General features: G+C 45.1%; 1 protein-coding gene across 1 annotated transcript in view; it reads right to left on the bottom strand.

The window, feature by feature from the left end:
- TFAP2D (transcription factor AP-2 delta) overlaps positions 1-5,627 on the bottom strand; it is a 49,833-nt gene extending 44,206 nt beyond the window's left edge. Inside the window, exons 1-3 of the mRNA XM_059469112.1 lie at positions 5,589-5,627; positions 4,109-4,606; positions 553-613 (exon numbers count right to left, since the gene is read on the bottom strand). Coding sequence (XP_059325095.1) covers positions 553-613; positions 4,109-4,606; positions 5,589-5,627 — 598 coding nt within the window. The remainder of the gene's footprint in view (positions 1-552; positions 614-4,108; positions 4,607-5,588) is intronic.
- Between the last annotated feature and the right edge of the window lie 11,873 nt (positions 5,628-17,500).

Here is a 17,500-nt window from a genome sequence, read left to right as displayed (position 1 = left end):
ACTTCCCGGGACATTCAAATTTCGCAAATTCTGTAGAGACGTGTGCTTAACACGAGTTCCAAACCTCTCCTCTAATTTTGATGTTCGATATTTACACTGACAGATGGTTATCAAATGAAGTGACACTCAAAAGCGAGTTCCACACCGGTCTGCAGCGCTACTGAAACCACATTTCCCAAAAAACTCCTTTTTTTTCCCTCACACGAGATCAAACTACCGACTTAACAGCCCGGCGCCAGGGAACACGTTTCTCAAACTATCAGGGATCATCCTGATTAAACCCGGAATGTTACACCGAGTCAGGAAAACTCTGAATTCAGAGGGAGTATCCGAGAGCTACCGAGGAGCAGATCGTTTGTAAAGTGCAAATGGACTGTGAAATGCGAAGTGCTCTAAGCGAGTTTGAAATTACTTCTGACAAACCGCAAATTACCACTTTTTCGGCAGTAAATCCAAACTACGCCAAAAAGTGGGGGAGGGAAAGGCAGGGAGAGATGGAAAGGGATGTGTGTTTACAAAAACTGATAGACGCAAGTATTTGTAACCTCTTACCTCTTCTTATCACACCTCCTTGACCGTTGAGTACAAGTCCACACTGGGCCTCCACTGAGCTCTTAAATAATGAGGGGAAAACAAGGAAAGAAAGGAAAGAAAGAAATCAGACACAGAAACCCTCAGAGAGATCACACGGCTTTTGTTTTGTTACATGACTCGCCCAGGAACAATAGTTAAGGTGAACTGGAAAAACACAGTTACTCTCAGAGAACCCAAGTGAAATCCCCCCTCCATCCTGCCATCTGCCCCTACCCCACCAAACGCAGAAAAATTTTCCTTTCATTGCCATTTAAACACGAATTTATCCCGAACTGGCAACTTAGACGGGCAGTTACATAGCAGGAAACACAGACAAACAAGTACCTTTGAGACAAGTGCATTGCCGCTCGACAGTTGCACTCACAAAGCTAAAAATGTACTTTTCTGGTTTTGTATGTTTAGCGGTATCTTTATATTCGGGCACAGCTAAACTCAGATGTGTTTTGGGACATGCATCCACCGACTTAGAAAGTGCGCACAGAAGTAGACAAAGAGCACAAACAACAGATGACCCATTGGGCTTTGCCGGCTCCAGAGTCGCGAGGGTGCTGTAACAATGCGTGTGTCCGCACATAGGTGGGGATGAATATGCATCTGTGTGCGCACACACACAGGCACCCATGTGTGAGCGAGGGGTGAAGAACCATCAAAAAACCTGCCTAGGGCTTCTGGTGCACGTCCGAAGAGATCTCACTTCTTTATTCTCCTGTTACAAGGCTGATTATTTGGAGATCTTCGCCCTCCTTAATAAATATTTTTATTGGAGTGATAAAAGACTTGAAAGGGTTGGGTTTTCTTTGGGTTTTTCCTTATGTTGGGGTTAAAAAAACACAACAAACCAAACCTAAATCTTTGCCCAGTGGAAATGTGTTAAAGACGCATTTTCCTCTACAAACAAACGAGGTATTGGACATGAAAGAGGCCTTTAAGGGTGTTAACCTATTCAACAGCCCGTGAAGAGTTAAGTAAATGCGGAGAGAGTCGGTGCATAATAAAAACCCCACTTTACAAAACAATCTTTACAGTCCTGGCTCTCTCCCCCACTTTCACCATATTGGCCCTGGCCCTGTAAGACCTTCCTTTTCAAGGCCCTTTTTTATTTTAAGTGTTCTGCCTTAAAGTGATTATGAAATCAATATGAAAAAAACTTGGCGACTGAGCATAAATTAAAGCGGTGATGGGAAAAGGTGTGACAGTTTTCTTTGTTGCCCATGGAAAATCTTTTTAGGGCACTGAAAGATGCCACTCCAGCTCCAAGACTGTTTGCATCTGTTAGGCTGACTTAAACCGCCCTCGAAACTATTGGACATTCACTTAAAATTCTGTGCAGGGAAAAGTATATTTACATTTGTTGCATTTGAAATGAGGCATATGCTGATGAACGTTTTAAAAAGAAAGACTAAGGAGAAAGGGGTAGACTGGTTAGACCACAATTTTTGGTTTAAAAGTATTTCTGTGCAGTCCTGTTTCTGCTCGCCACCAAAACGCTTCCCTCTACACCCGCAGTGATATTCGCCAGAGTCCAAATTTGTTCTGAATCATCCAAGTCCTAACGACAAATACTAATATTTTCAACTTCTCACACTCAGGCTTTTTGGTACCTCTGCACACTCCCTCTTGTGTTCGGAAAAAGAGGGAGGAGGAAAAAATAAAGAAGAGATTAAGTACAAAGACCTAAGCATTTTATTTGATAATAACTTGTGATCGAAAAATTAATATTTTCCAAAGGAAAGCTGTTGATTTTCTTCTTCGTTAAATAAATAAAAAGAGACTGTGCCTCTAGCAGCTTAACCAACCTTTTTTTTTTTTTTTTAAGAAGGGAAACATGTTGTTTGGTCGGATGACATTGCATAAATGACCAGTTGAATGGCACTAAGTCGAAAATTGGATAAACTATGGTGCTTTTTTGCCCGGGACTTAGGCATTGTCTGCTGTCTTGCAAACGTTCCTAATCCCCTCTTTTGAAAAATACAAGGCTTTGTGCCTGCCAAAGAAAAAAATTTGTACAGATACAAAAAAATCAGCAGCAGACGTGGTTATAAAAAGGAGTAAATAGGTTTTAGTTGGGGTTGAGCAGTGAATGGCAGATTTTTTTTGTTTTTAGGGGGGTAACATAAGGAGATCCTTGTGAAAAATGTAAACAAAAAAATGGCCAGAGAAGACAAAATTATATAGTGAATTTTTGCGGAGAAAACTAGGTTTAAATAACTAGGTTTTCTATATCTGACGTATAAAAGTTAACATTATTTGTTTGTGGGTTTATTTTCCTCCCAGAAAAAATAAATATTTGTTTTCCCTGATATATATTGTTTGGATTATTTTTTCGTGCTTTGATTTGAAGGAAAGAAAATAAACCTTCTGCATTTTGCAAATTTCGAATTGATTTTTTTCCCCACAAGCCCTTGACCGCTACATGTTTTTGGGAAGTCCACCACGGGCAGCTTTGTGTGCCAGGGAGCGAGGTGTGGGGGAAAAGTGAGTACAGTAAATACGGTCCCGTTTGTCTCGCCCTGCTGATGGGGAAACCCTCAGTTCTTCAGCTCGTCGGGGGAAGGAAGGTTTGCTTTTGATTTGGGGCACATTTCGGAATGGAGGTTAGACACAGGATGACGTTCTTTTCAATTTTGGAAACCAATTTCATTTAAGCAACCGGCTTAGTTTGGCGGAAGTGAATTTTTAGCGCGTGGGAAAGCATTTCTGAGCGGATAAATCTGAGTTTTTGATACACAGAAATAAAATTTTTTAGATGGATCCACGTGCCGGTTAGGGTGGAGTGGATGAATGATTAGATAGACAGACAGATGAATTTAGCTTTATCTGTTTTATCTCTCACACTATTAACACCTAGATCGGATATAGCGAGGCATTTTTATCATTCTGACTTTTTTTCTGACGAACATTTGCTCCCGTTTATCCCTTTCCACCCTCATATCTCGGAAGGTTTGCCTTTGCAGGTCTGTCGGAAAGCAGATTTATTTCCTGCCATGCTTTTTTTCTCTTTTCCTACTCCCTGCCTTCCTTAAATCATTTGCCTGCTCTGTCGCTGCAAAGTGCTCCTTGCGCCGAAAGAGAGGAAAAGTTTAGGAAAAGCAAGGAAATGGGTTTGTTCTGGTTTGGTTTGGGTTCCGTGTGACTGGGTGAGGAAGTGTGACACGCACACTCACCCCGAGATCTCCGGGGGACCCCCACGGTCTCAGCCACCACAGACACACAACCCACGCTGCAAAAGCAGGCGCGAGGTTGTTTTTACTAAATTTGTTTGTTTGGCAGAAGAAGACCACTTGTTTGGTTGATTTTTTTTTTCTTTTTTCTTTCCCCTTCCACATATTTTTTTTCCTGCTGCTACTAATGTGGAAGGGACGGGCGCTGGACCGGGTTTGGGATGAATCTTCCCTCCTTTGTATGAGCTATTCCGAGCAGAGGAAAATGGGGGTGGGGGTGGGGGTGGTGGGGGGATCCAGGACAGGGGGAGGGGAGGGGAAGGCACCTCGAAAGGAGATCGCATGTTATTTACCTGCAAATCGTCTGCTCCCGAGGCTGCAAGCCCGAGGCTTGGTCCTGGCAGGAGTCTTTGATCTGGATGCATCCCATATTGGGATCCATGGCTCATAAGAGACAGGTCGTGGCGGCGGTAAGCATCTAAGCACCCCAGCTCTCTCCTCTGCTCGTCCAAGCAGGAGGACTTGAGTGCCCGCGCATTGTGCAGGTTGATAAAATCAGTGGGTTCTCCATGGTGGATCTGCTGGTAGTATTGCTGGGAGTGGTGGAGAGAGTTCAAGGAGTAAGCGTCGGGGTTGACTGCCGGGTGGCTGTGTTGGAACTCGTAGTGGAAGGACTGGTGGTGCAGTGGGGTGTACTGGTGGTTAGTGGAGAAGTACGGGGAGGCGAACTCGGTGCCCGTGGTAGAGTAAGTGAGAGGAGATGAGGAGGAATAGGCGACGGTCGAGTTGGCCACAGACTCCAGGCATCCAAGCTGCATCAAACGGTAACTGTTTGATCCGTCATGACGTATCTGAAAGGAAGAAGTGAAAAGAAGACCCCAAAACTGGAGGTTTGTCGTTGAAAACCCCGGGTACCGTTCTTCCAAGCACGCTGTCCTGCATAGCTTCTCCCCCTGCAGAAGCATCTAAGCCTGCGAGCGGCAACCCCAGCAACAAAAGATCCTTTCCTACCTTGGGCTGGTGCCATAAAGGTCTGTTCAAAAAATCATAAACAGCCCAGCCTGCCCTTAATACTGTCAAGCAAAAGGAATCCACGCACAGAAATAAAAACTATCTATCTATCTATCTATCTATCTATCTATCTATCTATCTATCTATCTATCCATCTATCTATCCATCTATTCATTCATCTATCCATCCATCTATCCATCCACCTCCTGATCACAGCTGTAATATCTGGGGCTGACACAAAAAAAAAGTCATCAAACAGAGGAAACTACCGAGAATACACACAAGTCCCGTCCCTATGTTGCAGCGTTACACATTGAGAAAGCTTTGCCGCCTGCTTGCCTTCCTTTCTTCCTTCCTTCCTTCCCTTCTTTTTTTTTTTTTTGAACCCCTATTTTTCTTTCTTTTTAAAATAACGAATCAGATCCAAAATTCCCCCCCTCTTTTCCCTGCGTTTCGAAAGAAAGGAGAGTCCTGCTTTTTAGCGAGAACTCCCCATTCCTGGCGAGCTGGTGGTGATTTCTCTCCACTTCATTATATTATTAGGGGTATTATTCTGATTTTCGTTCTGGCAACGGTTTTAACGTGGTAATGAGTTGCCCTTGCTGGCGACAGATGTCATAACGAATTTTCTCTCTATACTTCTTTAAGTTATCTCTGAAGCCGGATTATAATTAAACGTAACGGTCCAATATGGATTTTAAAAAAATGGAAACAACCACACAGGCACATACACACACACACAGATGCACACACACATCCACACACACGCGCGCACTCTCACACACACACACACACACACACACACTCACACACACAAAATACCTCTGCATCGTGGACGAGACCTGGAAAGGTAGTTGACATTTTTTGGTTCTCCGAAAAAAAAAAAAAAAAAAAAAAAAAGAAGAGGAAAAAACCCCCAACTCTGGATAAAACTCCCCTCTCCAAATTTAAGGAAAAAAAAAAATAAAAAAAAGGAAAAAATTGAAAAATCCAAAGTTCATGTATTTCCCCAATTTTTTTTAGAAAAATTCTCTACAGACAGAGAGAATTTGCAATGTATCTGCATAGATCAGATCTCTCGCTTTTCCATGCACCTCCTTAAAAACCTGTAGGAACAAAATTTTCCCTCTGCACAAAAGCTGCTCCCTGGATCAGATTTTGTACTTGCTGGGTATTTCTTTGGCTGATGTCGTAGGTCCCTTGGTAATATAGAAGTTTTGAAAATTAAGCATCAGCACTGAGAACTGGGAGGACAATAGATAGAGGAGCTTCATCCCAGGAGACAAGGAATAAATATTGTATCTTCGCCTAATAAGGAACTGTAGGTTCTTTCAACATTTTTATACAATTTTTCCTCCACTCTTTAGAATGCTTTTTCTTACCCAGGCTAATATGGGAACTAATCTGATCGAAGGGGGTATTTTGTGTACATTTTATTGGGAAGACATAAAGCTAATATATACAAATATATATTATTAAACCATCCTTTTCAATAGGTAAGTGCTCCTTCCTGTTGATTATACTGTTTCTAAATACTGACCAGAATCTAAGATTGCACATTTGTATGTGTGTCTGTTTAAGTGTATTTTTTTTTTTCCTAAATGAAAACTATGTGGTTTGTTTTGGTTTGGGTTTGTATTTTTTTTTTTTACCCTTTCATTTACATCGAATTTAAGTCCACCCCACACTCCAACCTGCTTTTAAAGCTGCCTAATATGTTATCTTACAGGCTTCTTTAAATAGCATTTTCAAACATAAAACTAGGGTGAGACCACAAAGTATCACTGCAGTGACATATGATATTATGGAATTATACATAAAATACATATAGATCTACGGAATTACATCTGTAACAGGCGAAAGAAAAACAGGAACAGGGGACGTAAGAGCTAAAGACCACTGATAGCTGTCTCGACATTTCCAAGTGCCGATATATTTTGGAGATGGGAACGCACGGAGGCTGCGTAGCCCTGGGTGGCAAAGCTGAAGGGGGTACGTGATTTATTTATTTAGTGACACCGGTCCGAGGAGCCGCCACGCTCGGGGAGTGAGTCCTGCGTGCCTGCTCGGCGCCCCCTGCTCCTGTGGCCCCAGGTAGCAGCTCCGCAGCCCCGCAGTGATGCGGGCTCCGCCCGGGGAGCGCCGGGGGCGCCGCCCGCTGCCGGGCGCGCTCGGGGTGCCAGGGGGGGCTCACACACCCTCCGCCAAGATGCCAGCCCAAATGGCATTTCCCGACGGGGAGGCTCTGCTGATGGTTAGTTTCCACCCGAGATAAGCCCGGAGATAGGAGAGGGTGTAACTTGCTTTTAATTGCCATTTAATTTGGGTCGCGTTTAAGCGTTTAAGCTGCGAAGGTGTCTTAATAATAAGCCGGAGGCAAAGAGGCATGTGGCTCCCTGCCTTGCTCTTTCCTCTTTATTTATTTTTTTATTTTTTTTTTAAGGTCCAGGTTTTGGGAGGGTTTATTGGTATCTGTTCATGCAGGCTAACAGGAGCTGTCACTCAGCCCTCTTTTCTTCCTACAAATGGACAAAGGCACACGACTGGAATGGAAATGCATTGTCTGAGATGGGAAAGTGCGGGTATCCCGGCGGGCGGGGGGGGCAGCGGGAACACATCACACCTCTCCAGAGCAATGCTGGGGAGAGGGGCTCCAGCCGAGCCCCCCGCCCCGCCCGGCCCAGGGGGAAAGGAGGGAAGGAAGGAAGGAAGGAAGGAAGGAAGGAAGGAAGGAAGGAAGGAAGGAAGGAAGGAAGGAAGGAAGGAAGGAAGGAAGGAAGGAAGGAAGGAAGGAAGGAAGGAAGGAAGGAAGGAAGGAAGGAAGGAAGGAAGGAAGGAAGGAAGGAAGGAAGGAATTGCTTTTTTCTTCTCATTTGCTTCTCCTACAGTTCTAATACTGCTAAAGGAACACAAATATTTCTCCCCAATATATAATTGAAAAAAGATCCAGAATTTTCTCCAAGTTCAGATTTTGTTTGATCTTTTCAAGATTTTGATACTTGAGAGAATTGAAAAAAGCCACAGTACAAACCCCACCCTATTGATGTTAACCAACTTTGCCCTTTCCAACACCTCTTTGGAGCGTGGAGAGCGCACTGGAATCAGCCACACCAGCCTTGAACAGGGAGGCTTAGACCTCACAAAAAAAGTTAACACACCTTGAACGCACCTTCCCGATGGAGGGAGAGGCAGGGGAGACATTCCTTCCCTTGAAGAAGGAAGACAAACATCCTCCCAAACACTCATGGCAGAGCGCTCCGCACCTCTGTCGACTTCGGTTATTTGCACTGTGGCACTTCAGTCCAGTCTATGTGGTTCGGTTTTGTTCTGAGAAGGGATGAGAAGAGGTTTTCCTCCACCTGGCCAGGCAAGCCCGGCTCAGCGCATGAGCGGGGCACAGACGGCACAGAGGGGACGGGGACAGGACGGTGTGACGGCGGCAGGGGCGGCGCGGAGCGCACCGAGCCCGGTCCTGCCCCCATCCCCGAGCCGTGACCGGGGGCGCTCCCCATCACCCTCGCTCCCCAGCGAGTCACCCACGAGACACTAGCTCCTTTACGCACTCATTTATTTTATTTTCGGGAAACCCCGGCTGTGAGAGAGCGATGTGGGTACAGATCCCCTTCCTTTCTGTGCCGTGCGTGCCGCGGTGCGGGCATCGCCCCGCAGGACGCGCCTGGCGCAAGGGCCGGTGCCTTCCCAGCGCCGTCCCGGTGCCTTCCCAGCGCTCTGCCCGAGCTGCCAGGGGATGCCCCCGCTGCAGGAGATGGGTTTTGCCTGAGATCTTCCCCCGTCCCGACCCCTGCCCTCTCCGCGCTCCCTTCCCACGCACACGCAGCCCAGCCGAGCCCACGCCACGCTCCTCGCCAGCCCGGAGCCCAACTTTGTTTCAAACAACAACAAAGCCTCCAAAATGGTTTTGTTTGGAGGAAAGTTTATAAGAAACCCGGCTTGCCAGATGCACGTTACTGGTCAGTTCCATCTGTTAGCTTCGTTTACAGACCCTAGGAAAAAAAATCATATAGACCGTTTGCGCTTTTAACTCCCCCCAATCCAATTAATAACGCGAGTCAAACTGCAAAGCACTTATTAATTGCTCCCAAAGAAAAATCTTTCAGGAAAGTTAATTGGGAGCTTTCTGGTTTTCCAACCAGCGAGCGCTATGAACAGAGCAGACAGACTTTGCCTTGAGTTTCATTGTGGCTGAGCACGTTGTTCATCCCCTGCCTAAAGTTTGGTTCTGCTTCTGAGCTACAGATATTTTTTATATTGTAATTTAAAAATTTTTTAAGGACTGTGGAAAAATCGGACTGAGCTGGGAAAGGTGGGGATTTCGAGGGGAAAAAGCGCCAAACACACAAGAAAGTTAAAAGTTTCTCTCTGGGATCTTCTCACTTCCCTTGACTCATTGAAGTGTGCAAAGTGTCTGGTGCTGCTGCGGGGACACAGTCTGGGCTCGACGTCTGGCTGCTGTAGGAGAGCAGCTCCCGAGACTCACAGAACTCTCTCACCTCCTGCTTGTCTTACAAACGTTTCCCAGCATTTAGGAGCCTGAAATCACAATTTCCCTTAATTGCCCCATCCTGCTTTAGCTCCTGCGTTTTGCTGGTCATGCAGTAATAGTTAAATTTATTCTTAATTAAGAGCCTTCTTCTCTACTGAAAGTCACCAAAACTTGGTCTTGCTGGACCTAAACTTCTGATGACTTTTACTGGAGTTTCTTGTGTCTGAATGAGACCAGAAAGCAGTTAGAGCATCACAGGGAGCTGGAGTCAGCAGTGCTGGGGTGTTCATCAGCCAGAAAGGGTTTTTTGCTGTCCATCCCTTTGTCCTCTGCAGTTCCTAAAATTTGAGGGCTTGGAGCTTTGGGAATGCTCAGCTGACCCAAAAGTAAAGCAGCCCTGAGGTCACTTTTATTCATGCCTGGGTGCCGGCCATTGTTTGCGGACCTATTGCTGTTGATTGCTGTTGACCCTAGATTATCTCAGTAGATCATAGCATGGCGCTGATAACACCAACGCTGACGGTTTGATCCCTGTAAGGGCCATTCTTTGTCTTATCTCTTTTTCCTCTGCATTGAACTCCTCCCTCTTGTCTGGCAGAGGGGCTGAACTTGATCATGGCGCTCTCTGTGCTGAACCTCACCACCCCATCTCCCTTCTCTGAACTTCACAGGAGGGTAAAGCCCTGGGACAGTCCAGACCGCTGCAGGTGGGAAGGAGGGAGCTGGTAACCCCCCTCCACACACCCCCACAGATTTCCCACCTGCATTTCCAAGCAAACCTGTCTGTGTTAGAGAGATGTGCTTTTTTTCCTGTTTCCCTTTAAGAACCATAATTTTTAGGACCCAAATTACATTATATTGCCTTTCCTCTGCCAAGGAGAATGATTTCATATTGGAGTTCACTGAGTGTAGCTATGGGCAATGGAAATGGGGAGTTTTGAAGTGGTTTTCTTCAAGCCTCAAAACAAAACACGTCCTGCAATAGATTTTCCCCTGCCCTCTGGACACAGCTTACAAACCCACCACCATATTTCCTCCTCCTCCAAATTTCTATTCTGCATCACCGCAACAGCTGAAAGGCAACATTTTGGGACTGAAAATGCATTTGCAATCAATTGAAAGCTGTGAAGATATTAATAAAAAAATAAAGAGTATATCTGGTGTCTTCAGTCATTTCTTTGATGGCAGCAAGGTTTCCTGCTTGTGGAGGCTCTCATGAAGACTTGAGGGCAGCTGTATTTCAAGCCAGGTGTTACTCAGAACAAATGCAAAGGGAGAGGTGAGGTGGCTTCAAAGGTGCCAGAATTGATCAATATTGCCTGGCTGTAAACCAAACCATTGCTCATTTGCAGTGAACGTCATTCACACCATTCCATGCAAGGATCAGGAGGGCAGAATTTGTGGCCACTGGATTGCAACCTGACTTTCCAGGTATTTGGTGACAATGGGAAGGGTGGTCCATTGACTGCCTGTCATTGAGAGACCCTTTTCCATTCATTTTACTGGTTCACTTCTCCCATCCTCATCTTCCTGAGTCTCTTTCTTCCCTGTTGTCTGCTGTCTGTTGCTATCCAAAAAGAGCTGTGAGCCCCTCAGTTCCTATTTCTTGTGCTAAGAGTCCTGATGATGTGACTTTTTAAATTCTGCTTCCAGCCCCCTCCCACAGAACCACAAGTTTACTTTCACGGAGCTGCTCTTCATGCTTATCCTCTCCACTCATCTGATCTTGTAGTCATGGAATTTCTCCCTCTCTGGGTGTTTTCCCACAGCTCCCTGAGCTGCTGAGTCCCCCATCCCATCTGTCTTTGCTCTCCAGCCAGACCCCAAGAAAACAGCTCCTCTTGGCTTAGGCTCGTTGAGGTGTGGAGATCCTGCTGGGGACTCTGCCTAGGGCCCCTTTTTGGAAGGCTCTTAGGGCTGTACCTGCTCCATAGAGGCCTCTCCACCTGGTCCTCCTTTCCAACAGCCTCTGGTGTATCCTGGTCTTACACACACTCCTGCTTTAAGGCATTTATTTTGTCACCACTGTTTTGTTACCAAGCTGTCTACCCACCTTTCCTCCCTCCTCAAGGCACCTGCACCAGGAAAAACAGGCTGCCTCCACTCTTCCCCCTTTTGGGATTTCCCCCCTTTCAATCTTCACACAACACTGGTTTTGCCAGTGCCTTTTACTGCCACGTTCGTAATTTCTTTCAGCATTTCTCCTGCATCCCTTAGGGGGGTAACATGCCGACTGTCTGTGGCAGCTGTCCTCGCTCCAGTTCTGCAAATACCGAGACAAAGAAAAGCCTCCCTTCCTCCTTCCAGCTTTCCCTTGAAAGCAAACACTACTTCTTCTGTCAAGTGCTCTTGCCATCCCTTAGAAGCAGTTTTTATTTCCCAATGACTTCTTCTGTACTTGAAGAATGTCCTATTACTTTATTTATCTTGCTCTCTTGTGCAGTTCTCTCATTCCACAATCTGGCTGCTCTCCCATCTCTTAGACTTGCTCTCCTTCCTCAGGCAATCCTCTCAGACCTCTTTTCTTTTTACCTGATCCATCTCACTCCTGTAGGTCACCTTTTACCCTCAAATCCCTTTCTGATTCTGTGGCTTTCTGAAGGTATTTGCAGCTGTGAGAAACAGAATCACAATAATTTTGGAGAATCCTCAAACAATCTCTTTTTTCCCCCTGGCATCTAATTCCTCATATCCTGTGTGGTTTGCTGTTCTGAAAAGAGAGGTTTGGTTATAATTACAAACATAACTAGGCTCTAATTCCTCTTCTCTGTGAGATCCTTGCCTTCATGCACAATAGTAGCTCAACAGCCAATTCCCCTTTGCTTATAAGCAATTGAGGATTTTAAATATTGGCAAAGGAAGAGTTCACAGATATCCTACTGACATTTTGTGCCCTCAAGTTTATAACAAGGAAGAAGCCAGAAATTGTCCCTTAAAGAATCTTTCTTTATTATAATGTTTTTTTTTTTTTCAAGTTGTGATCATGAGTTTCTTTGCTCTGACCATCCTTTCTGCTTCACTGAGGATTTCTCCAGAATTATTGTTGTTGTAAGTAATTTCCACTATTAATACCACTCTGGGAAATTGTTAAAAGGAAACACAGACACAACCATCTCTGTTAATGGAATGGGATGAGGATAGAAATTTAACTGTAGAGCAAAATGAAACCTGATTCTAGGAAATCACATAATGGTGAAAAGCCCCAAAATGTGACTTGAAAATTATCAGGAGTCCTCACTCAAATTCTTGCTCCACTTCTTGAAGAACTGGAATAGGTTGCCCAGAGAAGATGTGGATCCCTCATCCCTGGAAGTGTCCAAGTCCAGGTTGGATGGGGCTTGGAGTAACCTGGGACAGTGGATGGTGTCCCTGTGAATTGCAGGGAGTTGGAGCAAGGTGATCTTTAAGGTCCCTTCCAACCCAAACCATTCTATAATATTGTGATATAAACATTTGAACCTTGCCCTCTGAACCTAATAATTCATGTAAAACCTTGTGGGTTTCAACAGGGGTATTCCTCAGGACAAGAGTGAAATAGTGGAAAAATGTAGATTTTGGAAAACCATTCTCCATCATTTTCACTTAGTTCTTCAAACTGAAGTCCATGTTTTGTTTAAAAACAGCCTGTTTTCAGCAAAATTTGTGAGACTTTTTCATTGCCTTTTTAAAAACCTAGCTACTGAAGAGAAGATCTGAAGCTGACTTCCACAGAAAGCAAAACAGGAAGCTCTATGGGATATTCCTGCTCTTTGATGTAGCATAATGCCCATACTTGACCAAGGCAAGAGGAAAGTTCCCTATGTAGTGGGGATTCTGCATTAAAACATTAAAATTCAGTGGAATTCTCATCACAACCCTAGATTTTGCTGCTGAGGAGAAAGCACTGGTGATGGAACTGAAAATCCTGCAGTTACCTGATGAATCCCATTGAAAGCTCTATTTTTTTTTCCCTTTTGCCAATTTTTGCCCACAAGGCAAGTCTAAACCAAACTCTTCACATGTAGCCAGCTAAACCAGGATTTTAGAAAGTCTGCTGATCAGAACTGGCTAAGAAAACACTATCCATGTTATTTTCTGGATGCCTTTCAATGCATGAGGCAAAATCTTATAATTAAACTTCTCTCTGGTAGTGGAGAATGAAAACATCTGTAGACTGTGATGTATTAAAGATGTACCTTATATTAGAATCATCCATAATTAATGCAGACATTCCAATAAATAATACAGTGTCAGGTTCTTTGGATTTTTGAGTGTGCTCCACTCTGCTCATGCACTTATGCAGTGGCAGTAATTGTGAGCCAGTTTCTTTACCTAATTAAACACTGTGCCCTACTATGTGTTTAAATAACATTGAAGTTGTGTCACAAACTTAAAAGAGTAAATTCACAGGTAAGGCTGACATCTTTGCCCTCACCTTATGACTCTTGTATTGATGGCTTCTCCCATTTTTTCCCCACCTGTGTGTCTTCATAGATGCATATTTTCATGGATTTTTACCACTTACACTGAGTTTGTAGCCTTAACACTTTAAAATTAGGTGTAATACCATTAATATTTTAAAGAGATTCTTTTCTCAAGAGCCTGAAATTGCTCTGAATAGCTCAAATAAATCTGTATTTGGCTTAAGTAATATATCATTTTCACTGAACACATATATTTGCTAACATATTTGAAAATGGGACTTGTATTGACCCAAGAATCCTGGGTAGGTAGGAGAAACCACTATATATTTTTTATTGGTTCAGTATTCAGGCATTTGCTATTAAAATGCATAAGATGTATCCCCAAAACTGAAGCCAGCTACTTCAGAGACATAAGAATCCATCAAGGGAATAGGTATTTATGCTTTAAAAACATATTTTAATTTCCCAATTGATCATAATAGCTTATGCATAAAAGCAAGAGATTTTGGAATTTCTATTACTTTAAAATTGGGCATTAAAATTAATTTTGAAGAAGGATTTCCTAAATTTTTTTTTAATTACATTCCAGAAATAAGATCTTTCCTGCAGGATCTGATTTTGGAATGAGGTCTGTGGTAGAGGAGACATCATTCACAACCTGACAATAGCACAACCTGATAATGAATGTGCTGGTGGAGCTCAGTGTGAGCTCCATTCTGCATCCCAGACTCCTGCCAGTAATCCCTGTCTAAGCCAGTTGTCTCTTTGACCCCTGTGGGCCTGAGCACACTGGTGAAGGTGCAGGGGTCAGGCAGTAAAAGACTAGCACTCCCTTGAATGAGAGACCTGCTCCAAACATCACATTAAGTAAATGGAACTCTTTCCCTGGAATTCAAAGAGCTGTGGAAAATGCCTTAAAAAAGTATTTTGATTTGTAGTGTGCCTAAAATATAAGAAGAACAAAAGGGAAAATAAGAATGAAACAGTGTCTGACTGGAAAATGCCATTAATATCAAGTGTTAGTTCCATAGACTGAAAGCAGAAAAATATTATTTGTGTTTTTGAGGACCATGAGAAATATTCCTTCCTTCCTTCCTTCCTTCCTTCCTTCCTTCCTTCCTTCCTTCCTTCCTTCCTTCCTTCCTTCCTTCCTTCCTTCCTTCCTTCCTTCCTTCCTTCATGCCGACACTTCCTTCCTTCCTTCATGCCGACACTTCCTTCCTTCCTTCCTTCCTTCCTTCCTTCCTTCCTTCCTTCCTTCCTTCCTTCCTTCCTTCCTTCCTTCCTTCCTTCCTTCCTTCCTGCCGACACTTCCGTCCTTCCTTCCGACACTTCCTTCCGACACTTCCTTCCGACACTTCATTCCGACACTTCCTTCCGACACTTCCTTCCTTCCGACACTTCCTTCCTTCCTTCCTTCCTTCCTTCCTTCCTTCCTTCCTTCCTTCCTTCCTTCCTTCCTTCCTTCCTTCCTTCCTTCCTTCCGACACTTCCTTCCTTCCTTCCTTCCTTCCTTCCTTCCTTCCTTCCTTCCTTCCTTCCTTCCTTCCTTCCTTCCTTCCTTCCTTCCTTCCTTCCTTCCTTCCTTCCTTCCTTCCTTCCTTCCTTCCTTCTTCCTTCCTTCCTTCCTTCCTTCCTTCCTTCCTTCCTTCCTTCCTTCCTTCCTTCCTTCCTTCCGACACTTCCTTCCTTCCGACACTTCCTTCCTTCCGACACTTCCTTCCTTCCGACACTTCCTTCCTTCCGACACTTCCTTCCGACACTTCTTTCCGACACTTCCTTCCGACACTTCCTTCCGACACTTCCTTCCATCCTTCCTTCCGACACTTCCTTCCAACACTTCCTTCCTTCCTTGCTTCCGACACTTCCTTCCGACACTTCCTTCCGACACTTCCTTCCATCCGACACTTCCTTACGACACTTCCTACCTTCCTTCCTTCCTTCCTTCCTTCCGACACTTCCTTCCTTCCTTCCTTCCTTCCTTCCTTCCTTCCTTCCTTCCTTCCTTCCTTCCTTCCTTCCTTCCTTCCTTCCTTCCTTCCTTCCTTCCTTCCTTCCTTCCTTCCTTCCTTCCTTCCATCCTTCCTTCCCTCCGACACTTCCTTCCGACACTTCCTTCCGACACTTCCTTCCGACACTTCCTTCCGACACTTCCTTCCTTCCGACACTTCCTTCCAACACTTCCTTCCTTCCTTCCTTCCTTCCTTCCTTCCTTCCTTCCTTCCTTCCTTCCTTCCGACACTTCCTTCCGACACTTCCTTCAGACACCTAATTCCTTCCTTCCGACACTTCCTTCCGACACTTCCTTCCGACACTTCCTTCCTTCCTCCCTTCCGACACTTCCTTCCGACACTTCCTTCCCTCCGACACTTCCTTCCAACAATTACTTCCTTCCTTCCTTCCTTCCTTCCTTCCTTCCTTCCTTCCTTCCTTCCGACACTTCCTTCCGACGCTTCCTTCCGACACTTCCTTCCTTCCTTCCTTCCTTCCTTCCTTCCTTCCTTCCTTCCTTCCTTCCTTCCTTCCTTCCGACACTTCCTTCCTTCCGACACTTCCTTCCGACACTTCCTTCCAACACTTCCGTCCGACACTTCCTTCCTTCCTCCCTTCCGACACTTCCTTCCGACACTTCCTTCCTTCCGACACTTCCTTCCAACAATTACTTCCTTCCTTCCTTCCTTCCTTCCTTCCTTCCTTCCTTCCTTCCTTCCTTCCGACACTTCCTTCCGACGCTTCCTTCCGACACTTCCTTCCTTCCTTCCTTCCTTCCTTCCTTCCTTCCTTCCTTCCTTCCTTCCTTCCTTCCTTCCTTCCTTCCTTCCTTCCTTCCTTCCGAAACTTCCTACCGACACTTCCTTCCGACTCTTCCTTCCGACACTCCCTTCCGACACATCCTTCCATCCGACACTTCCTTACGACACTTCCCACCTTCCTTCAGACACTTCCTTCCGACACTTCCTTCCTTCCTTGCTTCCGACACTTCCTTCCGACACTTCCTTCCTTCCTACACTTCCTTCCAACAATTACTTCCTTCCAACAATTACTTCCTTCCTTCCTTCCTTCCTTCCTTCCTTCCTTCCTTCCTTCCTTCCTTCCTTCCGACACTTCCTTCTGACACTTCCTTCCGAAACTTCCTTCCGACACTTCCTTCCTTCCTTCCGACACTTCCTTCCGACACTTTTTTCCAACACTTCCTTCCGACACTTCCTTCCTTCCGACACTTTCTTCCGACACTTCCTTCCGACACTTCCTTCCTTCCTTCCTTCCTTCCTTCCTACACTTCCTTCCTTCCTTCCTTCCTTCCTTCCTTCCTTGCATCCTTCCGACACTTCCCTCCCGACACTTCCTTCCGACACTTCCTTCCTTCCTTCCTTCCTTCCTTGCTTCCGACATATCCTTCCGACAATTCCTTCCTTCCATCCTTCCTTCCCTCCGACACTTCCTTCCGACACTTCCTTCCGACACTTCCTTCCGACACTTCCTTCCTTCCGACACTTCCTTCCAACACTTCCTTCCGACACTTCCTTCCTTCCTTCCTTCCTTCCTTCCTTCCTTCCTTCCTTCCGACGCTTCCTTCCAACACTTCCTTCCTTCCGACACTTTCTTTACGACACTTCCTACCTTCCTTCCGACACTTGCTTCCGACACTTCCTTCCTTGCTTCCGACATTTCCTTCCGACACTTCATTCCGACACTTCCTTCCAACACTTCCTTCCTTCCTTCCTTCCTTCCTTCCTTCCTTCCTTCCTTCCTTCCTTCCTTCCGATACTTCCTTCCTTCCTTCCTTCCTTCCTTCCTTCCTTCCTTCCTTCCTTCCGACACTTCCC

This window comes from Ammospiza nelsoni, chromosome 3 (genome assembly GCF_027579445.1).
Source record: "Ammospiza nelsoni isolate bAmmNel1 chromosome 3, bAmmNel1.pri, whole genome shotgun sequence".
Lineage (NCBI taxonomy): Eukaryota > Metazoa > Chordata > Aves > Passeriformes > Passerellidae > Ammospiza > Ammospiza nelsoni.
The sequence above is the reverse complement of the archived record's forward strand: the minus strand, read 5'-3'. Positions and strand labels throughout refer to the sequence as shown.